At 43.8% G+C, this 18,159-nt stretch overlaps 2 protein-coding genes and 1 long non-coding RNA gene across 5 annotated transcripts in view; 2 read left to right on the forward strand and 1 right to left on the reverse strand.

The window, feature by feature from the left end:
* The window catches only part of LOC112153768 (disheveled-associated activator of morphogenesis 1), a 16,914-nt gene extending 14,073 nt beyond the window's left edge, over positions 1-2,841 (reverse strand). For both annotated transcript variants that reach the window (XM_024284507.2, XM_024284429.2), the window contains exon 1: positions 2,055-2,841. The gene's annotated coding sequence lies outside the window, so the exon portion shown is untranslated. The remainder of the gene's footprint in view (positions 1-2,054) is intronic.
* A 2,680-nt stretch (positions 2,842-5,521) lies between these two features.
* Positions 5,522-10,145, forward strand: LOC112149828 (jnk1/mapk8 associated membrane protein). Of its 2 annotated transcripts, XM_024277787.2 has the most exons (7): positions 5,548-5,718; positions 8,265-8,344; positions 8,422-8,576; positions 8,668-8,874; positions 8,950-9,131; positions 9,203-9,279; positions 9,759-10,145. In XM_024277787.2, exons 1-7 carry the CDS (start codon positions 5,715-5,717, stop codon positions 9,975-9,977), a joined length of 924 nt encoding a protein of 307 aa, XP_024133555.1. In that variant the 5' UTR covers positions 5,548-5,714; the 3' UTR covers positions 9,978-10,145. The 2 variants fall into 2 exon arrangements, with proteins under 2 accessions (XP_024133547.1, XP_024133555.1); XM_024277779.2 differs by having other exon boundaries at positions 5,522-5,718; positions 8,950-9,279; positions 9,759-10,143.
* A 3,903-nt stretch (positions 10,146-14,048) lies between these two features.
* Positions 14,049-16,580, forward strand: LOC118597969. Its single transcript, XR_004946995.1, has 2 exons — positions 14,049-16,300; positions 16,383-16,580. It is a non-coding gene; the product is annotated as an uncharacterized LOC118597969 (long non-coding RNA).
* The last annotated feature ends 1,579 nt before the right edge of the window (positions 16,581-18,159 follow it).

Consider the following 18,159-nt stretch of genomic DNA (forward strand, 5'->3'; position numbering starts at 1 on the left):
CCATCCATCATCCATCCATCATCATCCATCCATCATCCATCCATCCATCATCCATCATCCGTCCATCCATCATCCATCCATCCATCCATCCATCATCCATCCATCCATCCATCCATCCATCCATCCGTCTATGCAGATCATCAACTGTATTAGACAACTGGACGTTCTGTGATGTCATTGTGTGACCCCCCCCCCATAGAAAATAGTTCACTTTTTTGTCCAACCAACTGAAGTCAATTCAGTCACGATTTTTTCATGATACAGACGCCACCATGTTGGAGCCAGACGTTGTCAGTGAGCAGTGATTGGTCGGAGTCGGTCTAAGTCCTTGTTTCTATGGCAACCACTCTCACCAATGGGCAGAGAGCTTGTTGGAAAGCCACACCCCTTCGACTTAAAAGCAGGCTCCACGAAATTTGTTAAAAGTTTTGAATGTTGAACGTGAGGCCAGCAGGCACCGCCTACTTTTAATTGAAGCATGTGATTGGTCAGTGAGAACATGATAAAGATGTATCAGATCCAGAATGGTTATTCTGACCAATAGAATGACTGATAACAGCTGATTATATCTCTAGAAGTCTAATGGACCCAGGAGGTACTTCCTGTTTGGAACACCTGGGGGGCGGAGTCATTCAGTCCAGTTTTCATTTACAGTCAGTTATTAGGCATGTTTGAGATGACCAAGGCGGACCCGGCGCTGTGCAGATCTCCTGCAGCGCGGTGCATGCTGGTTAGTTTCTGTCCCCGACGTCAAATGTGCGCCGTCACGAAGTATCGCGGGAAAAGGGCGGGTTCAAGGCGCCTTCGTTAACCAGCGGAGCCAGAATGTAGGTACTGGACTGGGTGCCTGCCATCTCGGTGACTACAAAACAATGCATTGTGGGAAACTGTGTCCTGACAGTTCTTATAGAGGGATGTGAAACTGATCAGGAGTAATTGGTGCTAAATGAAGGAAATCTGTGTATTTTTTACTCTTTCTTGAAGGTAGTGAATCTCTGATGAGAAAATGAACAAAATTTCAAATAATCTGTTGCTATGAGTGTTATTGTTGTCTTTAAAGTTAACTTTAATATTATTTATTTAGGACAGTGCTCATGAAATTCATCCAGAGACTATTGTTGATGTGTTTTCTGTCAAATGTTAAAAAAAATATAAAAATAACATAAAAGACACAACAGCACAGATCTTAATAAGCGAATGTTGAGGACAACCCCCAACTCCTCGTTCTCATACAGTCTCGCCGTTCGCCTTCATCTCAGGCGCCTTTCTCCGCCCCCTCCTGCAGCAGGAGCTGATGCAGGCGAGGCGCCGGGTCATCTCAAACACACCTGATGTCACAGAACCTTCTTTGAATCCTTGATGAGCTTTGATTCTCCAAATGGGGTAAGTGGGCGGGGCCATGGTGGTGTTTGTGTGGTCAGTCCATTGAGAAGTTTGAAGAGCAACAAATTCAAATGTTTTTAGCAACAACTCAGTGAAGACTTTCTGGATCGTATTGGTGATTTTTCAGTTTTTTCTTTTTTTTCTGCAAATATTTTGACTTTCTTCTCAGAAATAAATCAGTCCAACGTTCTCCGGGTCACTTTCCGGGGTTCTTCCCAAAACCTTTGGAATCTTTTCCCAGCAGAAGTCTTTGTTTGACAATCCAGAGGGAGTCAGGTGGACTCTGAGCTGTTGGCTCCAACCTTCACGTTTGGACAAACATCAGTTTACAGACAAACAGGAGTTTCTGCAGTGAATAATCTGCTGCTCTAAACTCTATTTTCTGAACCTCATGATCATCGACTCTCATGAAAACTGCGGTTCCTCTTCAGCTTTTACTGATTCGCTTATCAGATTCTTCAGACTGTTTCCTTCATGTAAGAGTTTGAGGAAATCCGACCTGAAGAAACGTCTGAGAGAACTAAACCGGAATGACAGAAGTCTGCGGAGAGTTTAGGATGATCAACATTTTTACGAGCAGACCTGAACGCAGATCAGATCCAGATCCAGAATCTTCTGAGGAAGATCAGGATGTGGAGAACACCGGCTCTGATGGATCCATCGACTCTTACCTCTGATCTGATCTTATGTCTCACAGTGAGGCTCCATTTTCCAGATGCTGGATTATCAGGAGGGATTATTTATTCCAGGGTCTCTGCATCAGGGTCCGGCATCGATGGGGAGGGGGGAGGGGGGTCCCAGAGGAAGTCCTGGAGTCTTCAGATGAACCGGAGACGGTAAAACTCCTCAGTGAGTCAGTCCTCCAGATTCACGCCGTCCGGCCAGTTCCACAGAAACCTGCACGTCTGCCAGCCTGACACCTCAGGTCCTTCAGCAGCCGGCCCCACAGGCCACGCCCCTCTGCCACGCCCACCTGTCACCTGTGAGTCAGTGAGCAGCAGTTTGGAGCTGAAAACACACACGACTGCATTCCTGCTGAAACACACCGACCTCGCCCACTGCTGCCTGTGTGTGTGTGTTTCTGTGTGTGTGTGTGTGTGTGTGTGTGTGTGCTTGTATGTGTTTGTGTATATGCATGTTTGTGTGTTGTTTCTCAGTGTGTGTTTGTCAGATCAGTGAATCTGTGAACGTCACACTTTCAAGTTTTTCATTTCGTTTTTTTTTTTTTTTCACAGCAAACAAACAAAATCTGGACTAAAATTGAAACTAAAACCTGAAATTCTCCTTCTGACACACCCGTCAACAACTTTCAGACAAACATTTTTACTGCGTTACATCTCTGACAGGAGTTGATGTTGTGCAGGAAACAAACGTTTGTTTTAAAGTCGTTTTGGTTTTGGGAGGTGAAGAACAGACTGATCTCTCTCCTCATCCTCTCTGCTTTATTCCAGCCGGTCATGCAGGTGTTTCCAGGATTATTCAGGTGGATGCTGGTGGAGGGGGGAGGTGGGTGGAGACCTCATTGCATCATTGAGGAGCGGCTCCTCTTCCTCTGAGATGAAACGCAGCTCCGCAGTGTCAGACACACACCTGAGGAGACACACATCTGAGGAGACACACACCTGAGGAGACACTTACCTGTAAAGCAGGTGTGTGTCTCCTCAGGTGTGTGTCTCCTCAGGTGTGTGTCTCCTCAGGTGTGTGTCTCCTCAGGTGTGTGTCTCCTCAGGTGTGTGTCTGCGTTCCTTCCGTGTTCTCAGCTGTGGTTTGAGCCGTCAGAGACGTTCCGTCAGAACAAGAGAGGAATGAAGCAGCACAGACGTCTGGATGTTTGAGGAGACGTCTGAAGTCCAGATGTTTTACTGAATACTGTAAAAATGGAGCTTCATCACATAAAAATGTGTAAACAGTTAAAGCTGCAGATCAGTTCTTTAAAGGCCAACAAACCAAAAACATGAATAAAAATGAACATTTGTCTGAAGGACCAGAGCCGGTCCTCAGTCTGATGAGAGGATGAGAGGATGAGGAGAGTGAATGAATGAACTTTGGCTGTTTGCATCTCATCCTTAAAGGTTTAGTGACTTTTTATAATCAGTAAATATTTTGAATGATCATTTTTGCTGCTTCAGAAGCTCAAAAGGTAAATATTTTTAATATTTGCTGCAAAGAAATCATTTTCTGAATGAATGAACTGCAGTGAAGATGAAAAAGTTTGACTTCCTGGAACTTTTCTGTTATTATTAAAACACTTTGAACACATTTTAATATAAAAAACTGTACTATAATGTAAAACATGTAATGTTTTAATGGTTAATTTTGCTATTTCAAACATTTTGTGTGTTTGTAGATTTAGTGGTTCAAATGTTTAGAGAACGTTTAATTTTTGTGTTCGTTTTTATCACGTCTGAGCGCTCAGGTGTGTCATGAAGCCAGGTGACATTCCAGCACGCTGCTGCACTTCCATTCAATAAAGACACAGATAAAGATACAAATTCCTTTTTTAACCTTTATTTATCCAAGAAAGACAGATTAAAAAAAATAATAATAAAATAAAAAATCTTCTTTTCAACTGCAGCCCGACAAAGAAAAATAAAGAAATTACAGGAAACAGACAAGAAGATAAAACGGTGATAACAGAAGACAATCAGTGAAATCCTTAATTATTAAAGTCGTTAGAAAACGTCTGTCACAACAACCTGAATGATGACTCATGAAGTCCGTCTCTTTTGTCCTGATCTGATCTTTCTGTGATCGTTTTAGGTCGACAGGTGGGAAAGCTCACCTGAACTCTGATGAGGACCAAACATGTAAACTCTGGTCTGTCTGGAAACAAGAGGTTTGTGTTTTTACAAGTGAACTCTGGTGCGGTTCAGCTCAGTCTGAATGCAGACAGACTTCCACAGAGAAACGAGCAGAAACACAGGAAAACAACAGAACATGACAGTCTGAGGGACGTTTGTTTCTTCTTCTGAATCAAATCAAACTTTTCCTCTAAAGACTCGTTATTTAGGAATCACCTGATAGCAACATGAGAAATCCATCCGGAACAAATGAAATCTAAAATCTATTAGAATAAAGTGACAAAAGAGAAATGCTGCTGAACTGTTGAAACACCAGAATTAAAACCCGTTTATTACAACTAAAGAGGTTAAAAATGATCTGAAAATAGGGAAAGCAACTAAAATAATAAATGAAAACTTTAGTCCTATATTGAAATGAATAAATACGCAGTTTCAGCTTAATAAAATGAAAACCTCCTTAATGTCTGAGGTTCAGCAAAAAGAAAAAAACATCAAATATTTGTTCTAATACAGATGAATTAGAGGAAAGAAGAAGAATCTGAGGATTCAGGATGGATGCAAACGTCAGAAGAGGAGAGCAGAACTCCTCAGGATGAAGGAAGACATGTTTACTGCTGCTGTTTACAGGCTCCGCCCCTTTTCACGCTGATACTCATCTTTTGGAGCCACGGTCAGTGACGCCCTGCAAACGTATGTGAAGGAAATACGACAGCTGTGTGATGTTATCTGAGGTAAACATGCTGAAGAAGTAGGTCATGCAGCAGAAGGAAACGCCAGGATCAGTGGGAGGAGCTCTGAGGCTGGGATTCAGGTGGAGTTTGAGTTCAGGTCGTTTTGGTGAACTTTGGAGCTTTTGTTTGACTTCAGCACCACAGAGACAGAAACGACATTGACTTTCTGGGCCAAACAAACAGAGCCGCTGCCTGTTATCAACAACTGAAACCACTTTCTGTACAAACGGCCCCAGAAAAAGAGTCAAATATTCCTGAAAAACACACAGTCTGTCCTCCATGAGGCAGAAACCTGCAGGAGGTCTGAGGTCTGCAGGAGGTTTTCTCCCTTAAATCCTACTTATCAGGACGGACAAACTCACAAATATCTCATCAAAACAAACTAGAAAATATCCTCCTGACCACCATAAATGCTGATGTTTCATCTGTAGAGGACATTTCAAAACCTCTCCACGCCACTAGATGAACTCCTTTTGGGATCTCCAGAGGATATTTGAGACTTTTTAATGAAACCAAATGTAAAGGGGCGGGGCTCTGAGCATTGTAGGTTTTAGTGGATTGAAAAATAAAATGATGGACTAAAATATTTTTCTTCGGTGATCTGGGTGATGCTTTATAAGCAAAAATTGGTTTGAAAACTGTCGTGATTTATTTTAAAACAGTTGCCGTTTTCTCATGGAGCAGCAGGTGGCGCTGTTGTTTCTGGTCACCGTAGAAGAAGAAAGGAACAACATATCCGCATTGAGGAGAAAAAAAGAATCGTTTTTATCAAATATATTTATTAGATGTCGTTCTCATAATGGGTGAGTCCTCGTGAGATTTCACCTTTGATTATAAATTACTTGAGGATAAAAATTCGGAAGTGAAACTGCGGCGCCGCTTTCGGGTTTTTACGATGGTTAGCTTGCTAGCTGTTAGCTTGCTAGCTGTTAGCTTGTTAGCTGTTAGCTTCTCGTTAAACTGCAGCAAAGATCTTTCCGCGTCGATTTAATTATCCGTTTTTAATTTAAATTTATTAAACGTTGATATTGTAATAAGGTTGAAGAGTCACAGCTACAAATAATGTTTCCTTTATTGAAGAGTTTGTTGTAGGTTTCAGAAGAGCTCAGTCTGTGCTGTTTATGGAAAATTGTGAATTTTAGCTAATAAATAAATAGAACATGAACCAATTTTAAAACGTGAAGTTGTTTATTGGAGGAGATTTTCAAGAATAACAGAAGAAGTGTCTGTAAAATGAAGACAACATGTGATAGGATGTTCATTGAAGGAAAACAGACTAAAGATCACTTTAAAGTTTCTTTAAATCATTTCTGTCATTTTATTTGTTTTAATGATGCTGAAACGTTTTTGTTACATAAATAACCCAAAAACCTAAAATTGTAAAATTGACATGAAGTTTTGCTGCTTTTATTTTTCATTATTGTTTTTTTTACACGAGTTTAAATTTATCACATTTCCTGAACAGTTTAAAACATTTATATTATCTGGGCTTTAAAAGTGAAGATTTGTATTAAAACTAGGGCCGCCACAAACGATTATTTTAATAGTCGACTAATCACCGATTATTTTTTCCGATTAGTCGACTAATCGGGTCATGGATAAAGTGGATGTAAAACACACATCTTAACCATCATTCGCTTTAAAATAACTAAAAACTATATATATATTCACACTAGCATCATCATAGATGAAATGTAAGCTGAATTTGACCGCAAAAGATGCTAGTGATGATAGCTGAAGATGCTAATAGCCGACTAAAATATTAGTTTAAAGGCCAAATTAGCCTAATTAAAGCCTAGGTTAGCTAAAACAGCTAGCATGCAGCTGAAATATTAGCTAAATTCCAAAACAGCCTAAAAAACTTAAACAAAAAAAGACTAAGCTAGCAAAGACAGCTAGCATGTCTGAAATAAAAAAAACCCAAAATAGCCTAAAAAAACCTTAATAAATGCCAAAATAGTCCAATAAGCTAGCATAACACCATTATAACGTTCAACTTTACTATACTCTGACTCCATATAGTACAAAGTAACGACTAATCGACTATTAAATTAGTCGTCGACTATTTTAATAGTCGATTAGTCGTCGATTAGTCGACTAATCGTGGCAGCCCTAATTAAAACAGCAGCAGAATCCAGAGAAACTGAAACATTTGTCTGCAGGTTTTCACAGCAGCTCAGACAGAAAAGAGAACGGGCCAAAAGTTTTCTCATTTAGTTCTAAATTAATATTTAAGAATGATTATAATTTATTCTAATCTGCATATTAGTCTGTAGTTGGAATCCAGATGCTCCTAGTTTATTAACCAGACCAATAAATCCAAATAAACCTTATTTATAAACCACTTTTCATGCATCAATAAGTTCTTTCTCAGTCTTCTGGTCACTTCTGTGGCAGCATTTTGTTGTTGCTACATCAGCTGATTGTGTAAAGAATACACACTGGGACCCTTCAGACCCAGAGATGATGGGAAATGCTCATAAAAGGTCTAGAATTTCGCCATCGCTCTCATCACGTGGAAGATAAAAATGTGTTTGTCAAATAACAGGTTAATAATCGGAGAATAACAAAACAAAAGCAGATAAACTAACAGAGCTGGCAGCCTAGCAGCTTTATTACATAGAATTCACTTCTTTATGCACAAAACACCCAAAATGAAAGAAACACATTTTAAAATAATATCTAAAGATTTTGGAGATTTTTTAAATAAAAGATTCAAATTTGCATCTGAACCATGTTTCTTCTGTTCATCTCAAACAGAACATTTCTATTATAGTTGCAAACATCAAAATATTCACAATTGTTTATCACTCAAAATGTTTGATATTCCTTCTTTTTCTTTACCTGATGTTCTCTACTTTACCTGGAGGTTGCTGATGTTGTACACTTTATTATTTTGTACAAACATCTCATTCATTTATGTAAATGGTGAAAAAATTACCCTTTGCTGAATATCTTCTTGATTTATTTCTCTGATTATCTTAAGTGTTTTAAATGCATTTCATGCAAAAACAAGAAAACCTCCTTAATTTATCAAAATATAGCAAAACTATTATTTTAAATCGTATCTTGTCTTGCCCTTACCTATTTTTCTGTGTTGTTCTTGTTTTTTGTAAACTACCATTTTTGTTCTTTTGTAACCTCTTTTCAATCGTTTGCTCATCCTAACTTGGTTTGTATATGAACAAATAAAGTTGGAAAAAAAACCATAGAAAACGTAGAATCGAGTTCCAGCCCAGCACCGCCCCCTGCAGGACTCCGTATGTAATGCGGAGATGCTGACTTGTTCCACATGAGGGGAGATCGATGCAGGCTTAGAAAGGCGTCATGGGGTCTGTGTTTGTTCCAGACGTGTCCGTGACCTCCCGCTGTCCGGGTCTGTACTGCGGTCGGCTCCTGGTGAACGGATCTGTGGAGGGAGAATGTGGGGTGAGTTCCCCGCTCCTCTTCCAACCTTCTTTACAAAGGTGGGGGCCCGGCGTTCTGACGGAGTCTTGTCCGGGCAGGTGTGTCCTCGAGGAGAACGGGCCAATCAGGAGAAGGTGTGCGAGCGCTGCGACGAGTCCCCGGAGCTGTACGACTGGCTGTACCTGGGCTTCATGGCCATGCTGCCGCTGGTGCTGCACTGGTTCTTCATAGAGCGCTTCTCTGGGAAGAAGAGGTCCAGACCGGCGTTCCCTCCCGTCCGGAGGCGGTCCTTCCAGGGTTCTGTTTTCACTGAAATGTAGTAACAGACGTCTCTGTGTGTGCAGCTCCAGCGCTCTGCTGCAGCACGTGACGGCGGCGCTGGAGTGCAGCGTCTCCGCTCTGGTCACCCTGCTGCTCACCGAGCCGGTGGGACTGCTGAGCATCCGGTCCTGCCGGGTCCAGATGCTGTCGGACTGGTACACCATGCTGTACAACCCCAGCCCGGACTACGTGCACACGCTGCACTGCACGCAGGAGGCCGTGTACCCGCTGTGAGTCCTGCCGCCGCCATCGCGTCCACGCCGGCGTCCACGTTGACCGCTGAGCTGCGTCTGTGTCTCTGACAGCTACACCATCGTGCTGATCTACTACGCCTTCTGCCTGGTGATGATGATGCTGCTGCGCCCTCTGCTGGTGAAGAAGATCGCGTGCGGCCTGGGGAAGTCGGACCGTTTCCGGAGCATCTACGCGGCGCTCTACTTCTTCCCCATCCTGGCGGTGCTGCAGGCCGTCGGTGGCGGGCTGCTGTGTGAGTCTCCGCCTCTTTTACAGAGCGTTCCTGCAGTCTGCTGGTCTTCACGGCCGTCTGCTGTGTTTCAGACTACGCCTTCCCGTACATCATCCTGGTGCTGTCGCTGGTCACGCTCGCCGTCTACATGTCCGTCTCTAAGATCCAGGTAAAACGGCGTGCTGTGACATCGCCGTCTGGAACTCTCAGACTTTGAACTTTCACTTCCTGCTTCAAGCTGCTTTGAAACCAAAAGTGGGTGGGGCTACATAGCTGGGGGCGTGTTCTAGCATTAACCCATCTGTCATCACTGCAGTAAATCGTCTTTAGACTCCACCCCATTAGAGTCACAGGTGATTCTGGGGCGGAGCTTATTATTTAAGGAGATTTCTTCAGGTTTTAGAACAAATTTGGGCCCAAAAGGGGGCGTGGCCTTTGGTTAGACAGTGGGTGGGGCTTCCTATAACTGACAGGTTTGTTTTATAGCAATTTTTCCAATTTTTGGAAGGTGGGGGCGGGGTTATTTTGGTTAAAATGGCGGCAATCATACATCTGAAAACCCACAGGAAGTCCTCACCTGAAGTCCTCACCTGGAGGACTCACCTGAAGGCAAACGCCTGATCGGTTTCTTCTGCTTCTTCCCGTCAGTCCTTCAAAACTCTGGTGGCCAAGAAGAAGCGTCTGGTGGTTCTGTTCAGCCACTGGCTGCTGCACGCCTACGCCATCATCTCCATCTCCCTGCTGGACAAGCTGGAGGTGGCGCTGCCGCTGCTGGCTCTGGTTCCAGGCCCCACCCTCTTCTACATCGCCACCGCCAAGTTCACCGAGCCGAGCCGGATCCTGTCCGAGGGCAGCAGCGGGCCCTGAGCGCCGCGGCCGTCCCGACCTCCCACCGACGGAGCAGGAGGTTCTGCTGCGGTTCTGAAGCCGGACCTTTGGCTCAGCGTCTCTGTAAATGCTGTAAATACTCGCCTGCCTGTAAATATCAGTATTTATGTTCACACTCACAGGAATAAAGGTTTGATACCTGGAGGTTTCTCACCAGCTTCTGCTTCTTCACACGCTGCTCTCTGAAGCTCCTCCCACAAAAACCAGGATTTATTAACGCAGACCTTTTCTTAGATCCTCTGGATTCGACTCAAACCTGATTGTTTCTTTAATAAATCTTTTTTGCTTGAAGTTCTTCAGTAGATGGAGCAGAATGAAGATCTTTACATGGAAGGAGAGATTTTCAAATCGCTTTGTAAAATAATTCCAGTCGTCCAGAGGAGAAAAAGGATCTTCAAACCCCCAAAGTCTGGATCTGAGGGGAAGTTTTTCCTTACACAGACGTTCCTGCAGCTTAGAGATCCTCAGAGATCATTATAGATCCTCAGAGATCTTTAGAGATCCTTAGGGATCATCAGATCCTTGTAGATCAACAGAGATCCTCGTTGATCCTCGGAAATCCTTATAGATCCTCATAGATCCATCATCCTGATGGAGGAAAATGTGAACTGAGGAGAACCTTCACAGGAACCCAAAAGAGAACTCATCCAGGAGGTCATTAGAGGTCAGAGGTCACTGGACTCTGTTCAGGTCAGAGGTTGTGATCCAACATGGATCCATGAGAGACACTGCTGAGGAACCAGAACCCAGATCTAGAGGATCCACTAACCTTCTGGACTGGACTGGTTCTGGTAAATGTTGTTGTAGTTGCAGGTTTGTGTCAGCAGGTGGCAGACTTGTACAGAACTGTAACCTGAATTTAAAGCTGATAAATTTACTGGAAACCTTAAAAAAATCACAAATTCTTTTTATATATTTCTTCTTTTAAAAAAATCTGTGTTTTTAATTTAATTTATTTCATTGTCGGTCATTATTGTGAGTATTCTACTATCACTGTTAGCAGGTCTTGTCAGTTGTCCCTCCGGGGCCTCCGTACAGATCAGTTAACGTGAAATGACAGCAGACGGTTCACACGTGAAAGTGATGCTGCCGGCCCCGTTCATGACACTTCCTCCTCAGTCGGCCTGAACGCCGCCGTGGAGCAGGAGGCCGTTTCCTCCTGAGGAGGAGCGGCCTCCTGCTGCTCCTCAGGAGGAGGCTGCAGGAGCGCTCCTGCTGCCGCGTCTCCTCAGGAGGAGGCTGCAGGAGCGCTCCTGCTGCCGCGTCTCCTCAGGAGGAGGCTGCAGGAGCGGCTCTCCCAGCCCCGCGGCGCTCCTCCCTGTGAGTGTTTGATGAGGCGGCGCCAGCGCTCCGGTTCAGTTTGTGGAACCTGAGTCTGCAGCAGCTGCTGTCTTCAAACGTGCATGAGGGGAAGTTCCTGGGAGGAGCTTAGAGAGGCTCCTCCCAGGAAAAACCATCAGCTGTGGGTTTGAGAGAATCCTGCTGCTTTCTCCTGCCTTCTAATGTCCATCTTTAGTTTGAATTCAGAACATTTTTGGCTTAAAGAAAAACAGGTCATGTGGTCCAGCACTACATGAGAGAAACAGGTCACATGACCTTCCAGCTCCAGTCGCTCTGCTGAGCCACAGAGTTTTGGTGAATGAGTTCTGAAATAAAACGTTCTTTCTGATGCTTTTCTTCAGACTAGCAGGAGATGGTTTGATGGACGATGACGTTCAGGGGAAGCAGCAGCTTCTCTTCCAGCTGAGCGGTTCGACAAACATCTGAAGGCCGTCCGTGACTCCTCAGGTTCTCCCTGGAGGCTGAAGTCTGAGACTTCAGAGGAGTTATTGCTTCCTTCCTCTGAGCGGAGCGGTACGACGGCAGACTGACAATCCCACAGACCAGCAGCTCCTCGTTTTACTCTGAAAATCCACACTTCCTGTTTCTGCGGCGAGAGAGCAAACATCAGGTGTGTGCGCGTTGTGGATCAGCCGAGTCCGGATCCTGGAGCTCCTCACGTCTCCTCCACAAACAAACAAACAGCTGCTGTTCCTGTCAGGAAGAAGCCAAACACACCTGAGGACAGGTGACGCATTCCAGGAGTTTTGTGTTTGGACAGAATAAAACAGAATAATCGTCATTTTTTCTGCAGGAAAATGGGATTCAAGTCTTAAACTGTGATGACACATTTGATGGGAAAGTCCGACGGTGTGAAGTTTGGTTCTGTTGGATCAGGAGTCTGGAGTCTTTAAGCCGATCGGTCCAGTCCACAGAACCCGGTGATTATTCTATTTATTTCTGCAATTAACAACAGTCCACATGTTCCAGAAATTCATGCTTTTACTTTTGGTGATGTTTACGTAATTATTGACATTTTACATAATTTTTATTTTTTTTTCCCACAAAATTCCATCGTTTGTTTGCACACTTTAAAACCTAAACGATGTTAGTATCAAAACGATCAGCAGGACATGAATGCTAATGAGCTGTTTGAGGCTCATTCTGAGTTAAGCTAATATTTTAGCGACATGCTAACATATTTGGTTATTTTAGCATCTACCGAGGTTTTGGGGCTATTCTTGAGTTTAGCTAATATTTCAGCGTGACGCTAAGGTTTTTGGCTAATTTGGCATTTATTGAGCTAGTTTTTAGCTAGGCTAGTATTTTAGCAACATGGTAGCTTTTTTGCCTAATTTGGGCTGTACTAAGGTTTGTTGAGCTAATTCCAAGTACAATAAAGGCGTTCTATTCTATTCTGTTCTGTTCTGTTCTGTTCTATTCTATTCTATTCTATTCTATTCTATTCTATTCTATTCTATTCTGTTCTGTTCTATTCTATTCTATTCTATTCTATTCTATTCTATTCTATTCTATTCTATTCTATTCTATTCTATTCTGTTCTATCCTATTCTATTCTATTCTATTCTATTCTGTTCTAAATGACTGTTCTGAGTTGAATTTCTCCTGTTTCATTTCCCTGAAGACCTGAGGGTTTCTCAGGTGAAGCCATGTTGACTCAAATGTTTGACTTTGTTCATCTGTGACGTCTGAAAGCTCCAGATTATTGACATTTTACTTCCTGGTTTGTGGAACCACAGATTCTGTAAGTGTGACAGAAACTTCCCTGAAGCTTTGAAGTCGGATGGTTTTGTTGAAGGACAAATGCAGCAAATGTTCAAGAAACGGTGAAGAAAAAGTTCTAAACAGTTCTTTGGAATCTCAGGAACCCGGAGATGTGGATCAGTTCAGCTTTGGTTCTGAGTGAATCTCTGAAGACCAAAGGTTCTACTGAAGCTGAGTTTTGTCTCTGAAACAAATCCAAGCAGAATAAAAGATTTGAATTCAATAAAAAGTTTGTAGTTTATGGGAGAACGTTTCCAAAGTGTCCTGACTCCTGGAGGAGGAGCTGCTCCTGAAGCCGGGGCTGCTGGGAGATTTCACCCTCAGCTCATCAAACAGAACCAAAGACTTTGACCAGAACTCTCCAGAACCTTCATGCTGATCCAGTCAGAGGAGGACCTGCTGCTGAGTTTGGATCTTTGTTCACACACCATCACACTCCCACCTCCATGCCTGACTGAGAGTCTCTGAGTCCAGAAGTTTAGTGGATCCTCCAGATCTGGGTTCTGGTTCCTCAGCAGTGTCTCTCATGGATCCATGTTGGATCATGACCTCTGACCTGAACAGAGTCCAGTGACCTCTGACCTTTCATGACCTCCTGGATGAGTCCTCCTCCAGTTCTTGGACTCTTTTGGGTTCCTGTGAAGGTTCTCCACTGTTCACACTTCCCTCCATCAAGATGATGGATCTCTGAGGATCTCTGAAGATCTCTTAGGATCCACGAGGATCTATGGGGATCTACAACAGTGTTCCTCATTCCTGGTCCTCCAGATCTACCACTCTGCCTGTTTTCCAGACCTCCAAGCCCTGCTAGCTGCTGATTGGCTCAGTCAGATGTCTCCACATTCTGATTAATTTAACACACCTGGTCCAGGTAATCAGCAGCAAGCAGTACGGGGAGAGCTGAAAAACAGGCAGGGAGATCTCGAGGACCAGGAATGAGGGACACTGATCTATAGGGATCTCTGAGGATCTATAATGATCTCTGAGGATCTATAAGGATCTCTGAAGATCTATACGGATCTCTAAGGATCCATGGGGATCTCTGAGGATTGATGAGGATTCATGAGGATCCCTGAAGATTCACGAGGATATTGAAGGATCTCTGAGGATCTATAAGGATCTCTGAGGACATACAAGGATCTATGTGGATCTCTAAGGATCTCTGAGGATCCATGAGGATTCATGAGGATCCATGAGGATCTGTGAGGATCTGTTAACGGTGAAACGGTCTCTGACCAAAGTTCTGAATCTGCTGACACGTGTTTACCTTTTGACGATGAAGACGAGGGCTGATGAAGAGGAGCAGAACCAGACTGGATGACTTCAGAAGTTCTGCTGAAGTATCGTCAGAAAATGCCCTCAGAGGTCCCTGACTCACCTTCAGATGAACTTTGACCCTCAGAATGGTTTGATCTGCAGGTGAGGATCAGTTTTCTGGAACGTGGAGATTTTTCTTCTCCAAACTGAACTGATTCTGTTCAGATTTGAGCAAAACTCCAGAGTTCCTCCATCCTGATGTTGCAATGGGTGGGGGGGTTGGATCCTCTCCGAACCTCAAAGTCTTCCCAACATGACCTCATCCCCTCCTGCTCCTCTCTGATGAAGTCCTGCCCCCCCAAACCGGACCAAACCTGTTCTGTTCCAGCTCGATCCGCTCGCTCAGCCCGTTTTCAAAGCAAACTTTGATCTGTTTGCTCTCCTGACTCCACCACCTTCATAAAAAACTGTTTTCAGTTTGTCCTGAAAAGGAAACAGAGTTCTGGTTCCTCTGAACCCTGAGGGGGGGATTTGCCTCGGTTTGATTTCATCTGGAAAATGTTTCTTCTCTCTGTAACTTTAGACTTTCTCCAAACACTCTGACCATAAAAGGATTCAGTGAATCTCATGAAACCCTCACAGTTCCTCTCAGGAACGTTTTCATCGTCCGGTCGGTTCAGGAGCTCCAATGTGACCTCCTGCAGGAGCAGCTTCACGATGACCAGCAGTCAGAAGGACCATCCTGACATCTGATCCAGTTCTCCTTCAGAGAGTCAGTCTCCCTCACATCTGATCTGCTGCAACAGGAGACAAGAAAACGTCCCTGCAGGTCATGAAGGGTTAACAGCTGCAGCCTGAACCGCCACGGACAAACTCTGAACATCCTCAGGCAGCGACTTTGGGCGGAGCCGTTGAAGATCAGATCCTCTCCGGAGACGGTCGGAGGCGGGAGCGTCATCATCCAGGATGAAACCAAAACCTCAGACAAACTTTTGAGGTTTCTCTAAACTGTAAATGTGGGATCTGAGGTCATGAAAGAAAACAGGAAACAGGTTTCTTGCTCCACTGAAGATCCCGAGAAGAACGGATTCTGGATTCAGATTCTGTTCACTCCATCCGTGTTCCATAGATAAAACACAGACGGTGGATGTGAATCCGTCAGAATCTTCAGGAAACTTCTGGGCCTTCGATGACCTGATGGTCCATTTCCCGTCCAGACTCGTCTGAATCTTCACATGCAGACAGAAGCTCCGCCCCCTGCAGGTCCTGAATGACGTCTGGAAGGCCGCCGACTCTTCATGTTTTTGTCTCTTTAAATAGAGACACCTTCTGAGGCTCCGTTTGACCTTGCAGAGCCCCGCCCCCCTCTGTGGCGAGCTGAGAGGTTGTTGGCGTGAGCGCGAGATCAGCAGATCTTCTGAAGGCCTCGCCGCCCGCAGAGGAGGAAGATGCAGTCAGTGTTTGCAGCAGCACCACTGATGGCGGCGGCCCTTTTTCCCACGGCGCCTGAACGTGTCTGGGCTCCTTCTGCCCATGGGGGGCGTGGCCTTTCCCAAAGATATGTGTGACAGCAGAGCCATCCGACCTTCATCCTCCAGCGCTGAGCCACATGTGACCCCTGTGACCCCTCCTCTGATTGGCTGACGGCCCTCCAACCTGACGCCGTCCAATCGGAGCATCAGGAGTTTCCCCTCACTTCCTGTTGGAATCCGGCGATGAAATAAACACGGAGAACTGTCAATCACCTCCTGAGGAGATGGAACTCCGAGGATTATGGGATCTCCGACGGAAACACAAACTAGAGAGTTTCCCGAGTCTTCCAGGATCGCCGATCGGCTTCATGTTTGACGACATCAGACGATCGTTTTTATCCTTTTTCCAGATCAAACAAACTGAAAACTGATCAATATTTTGCTGTGAATAATCCCAACAGATTATCGGTAAATTATCCTCAATGTTTTCATTCATAGAATTTAAGTTCGTTATTTTCTACTGTTTGTAAACTTACCCTCCATTTTCCAGGAGGTCATGGTGTTGCTGGAGCCTATCCTGGACAGTTCGTCAGTTTATCCCAGAACGGTTCAAAATTCAGAACCAGTGAAGCTGTTCCAGTGAAACCGAAGTTTTACCAGAAACCAGAAACTTTAATGGATCTGAAAAGTTTATGGGTTTAAAATATATTTGAGTTATAAGTTGCTAAATTAAAGTTTGTTTTTATGACTTCTTGATGTAATTTATTTTAAAAAATCGAACCTTTTGTCAACAGAAAATGTTTTTTTCATCGACAGTTTGGTCTGATTTAGTGACACAAACGTTTCTTCTCCTGACTGATGAGCTCAGAGTCAAGCGGACGATTCTTCACTCGAGTCCGACCTCATGCTGACCTTTCAGAGGTTCTGCTGAACCTGTTTTTATCCAGGAAGGTCGGTTCAGATCAATTTGTCATCTCCAACGACGACCTGAGTACGCATCAGCAACAGAAACATCACAACAGAACAAGAATCTAGAAACAGATCAAATCAGTTCAATCTTTACAACAAAAGTCTACAGGAATCACCAAGTTAGAAACATCTGCATTCAGCACCACATCTGTTAAAGTGAAGGTTCTGGTTCTGGTTCTGCTCCTCCAGAGATCTTCATCCTGACTGTGGAGGACTCGGCTTTAGCAGTTTGTGACAGCAGCTTTTCTCAGACGTCCTTCCAGTCTCCCCGGAGTTCTGATCACCATTTATTGGACCTTAATTCTGAGCAGATCTTTGGAGCTCGATGTGAGCTGGAAGCTCCACAAACATCATCCAGCTTCATCCTGCAGCTTCTGGACGCTTTGTGGAAGTTTGAGGCCAGAAAACTGAAGATTCACTGAATCCAAAGTTACAAACTTCCAGGACGGTTCAGGATATGGAGATAAATTGGAGCCAATATTATTTCCAACTCAAATAGAACAAATTGAAAAAACATTTATGAAATGGGTGGATGAGGTTTGCCTGAGATGGAATATCACGTAGTATCTGTGCACGAGAATGACTTACAGTAGGGGGCGCCGGCCCAATCTGACAGTTTAATGCAGGAACAAAGAGAATGTAGATTTATGGGACAAATCTAAAACATTTGAGGTCATTCCAGCCCAACAGCTCAAGATTTCTACAAATCTCTCCCAGTTTATTATGTTACGACACAAGTGAAACCTTTGGAGCTCTCAGAAGGTTTTAGCCGACTTGAACAAACAGTCCAGACTAAACAGACATTTTCTGACCGTAACTATTACAGTTCTCAGAGTCAGTGAACGCACCATGACTGAAGTTACCTCCTTCATCCATTTGATTGGTCCTTCGTGTTCACACCTGGAAAAAGTTTCAAAACGGACATTTTCAGATTCAAAAACAATAAAAATAGACTTAAAACTGAAAAAAGTTTTGAAATTAAAATTTTGAGTTTTGCTGAAAACAATGAAGTTTATGTTAGAATTTCAGACATTTTACTGTTTTTTTTTGGCAGAACACACAAATATATTTTTAATTTGTTGTATTTATTTTTTTAAATAATATTGGCTCTAACTGAGCTCCATACAGAACAGCAGCAGCTTCGTGGTTTGATGATGATGATGAACCTCAGAGGATGAAGGATCTGAAGCTGCTGGAAAACTGTGGAACTTCCTCTGATGACGTAAAGACCTGCATCCGGATCTGATCTGATCTGATCGGGATGATTAAAATATTGAAGGTCACAGAGATCAGATTAGCGACTTTAATCTGTTTTGTCCTCAGAAAATGAAGACGGGGGAGGGGGGGGGGGGGGCTTC

Source organism: Oryzias melastigma, linkage group LG22, assembly GCF_002922805.2.
Source record: "Oryzias melastigma strain HK-1 linkage group LG22, ASM292280v2, whole genome shotgun sequence".
NCBI lineage: Eukaryota > Metazoa > Chordata > Actinopteri > Beloniformes > Adrianichthyidae > Oryzias > Oryzias melastigma.

Coding starts and splice junctions, on each gene's coding strand:
- LOC112149828 (XM_024277779.2), top strand. Junction 8,875..8,949: donor CAGGAGGCCGTGTACCCGCT/GTGAGTCCTGCC, acceptor TGTCTCTGACAG/CTACACCATCGTGCTGATCT. Junction 9,280..9,758: donor TGTCCGTCTCTAAGATCCAG/GTAAAACGGCGT, acceptor TCTTCCCGTCAG/TCCTTCAAAACTCTGGTGGC.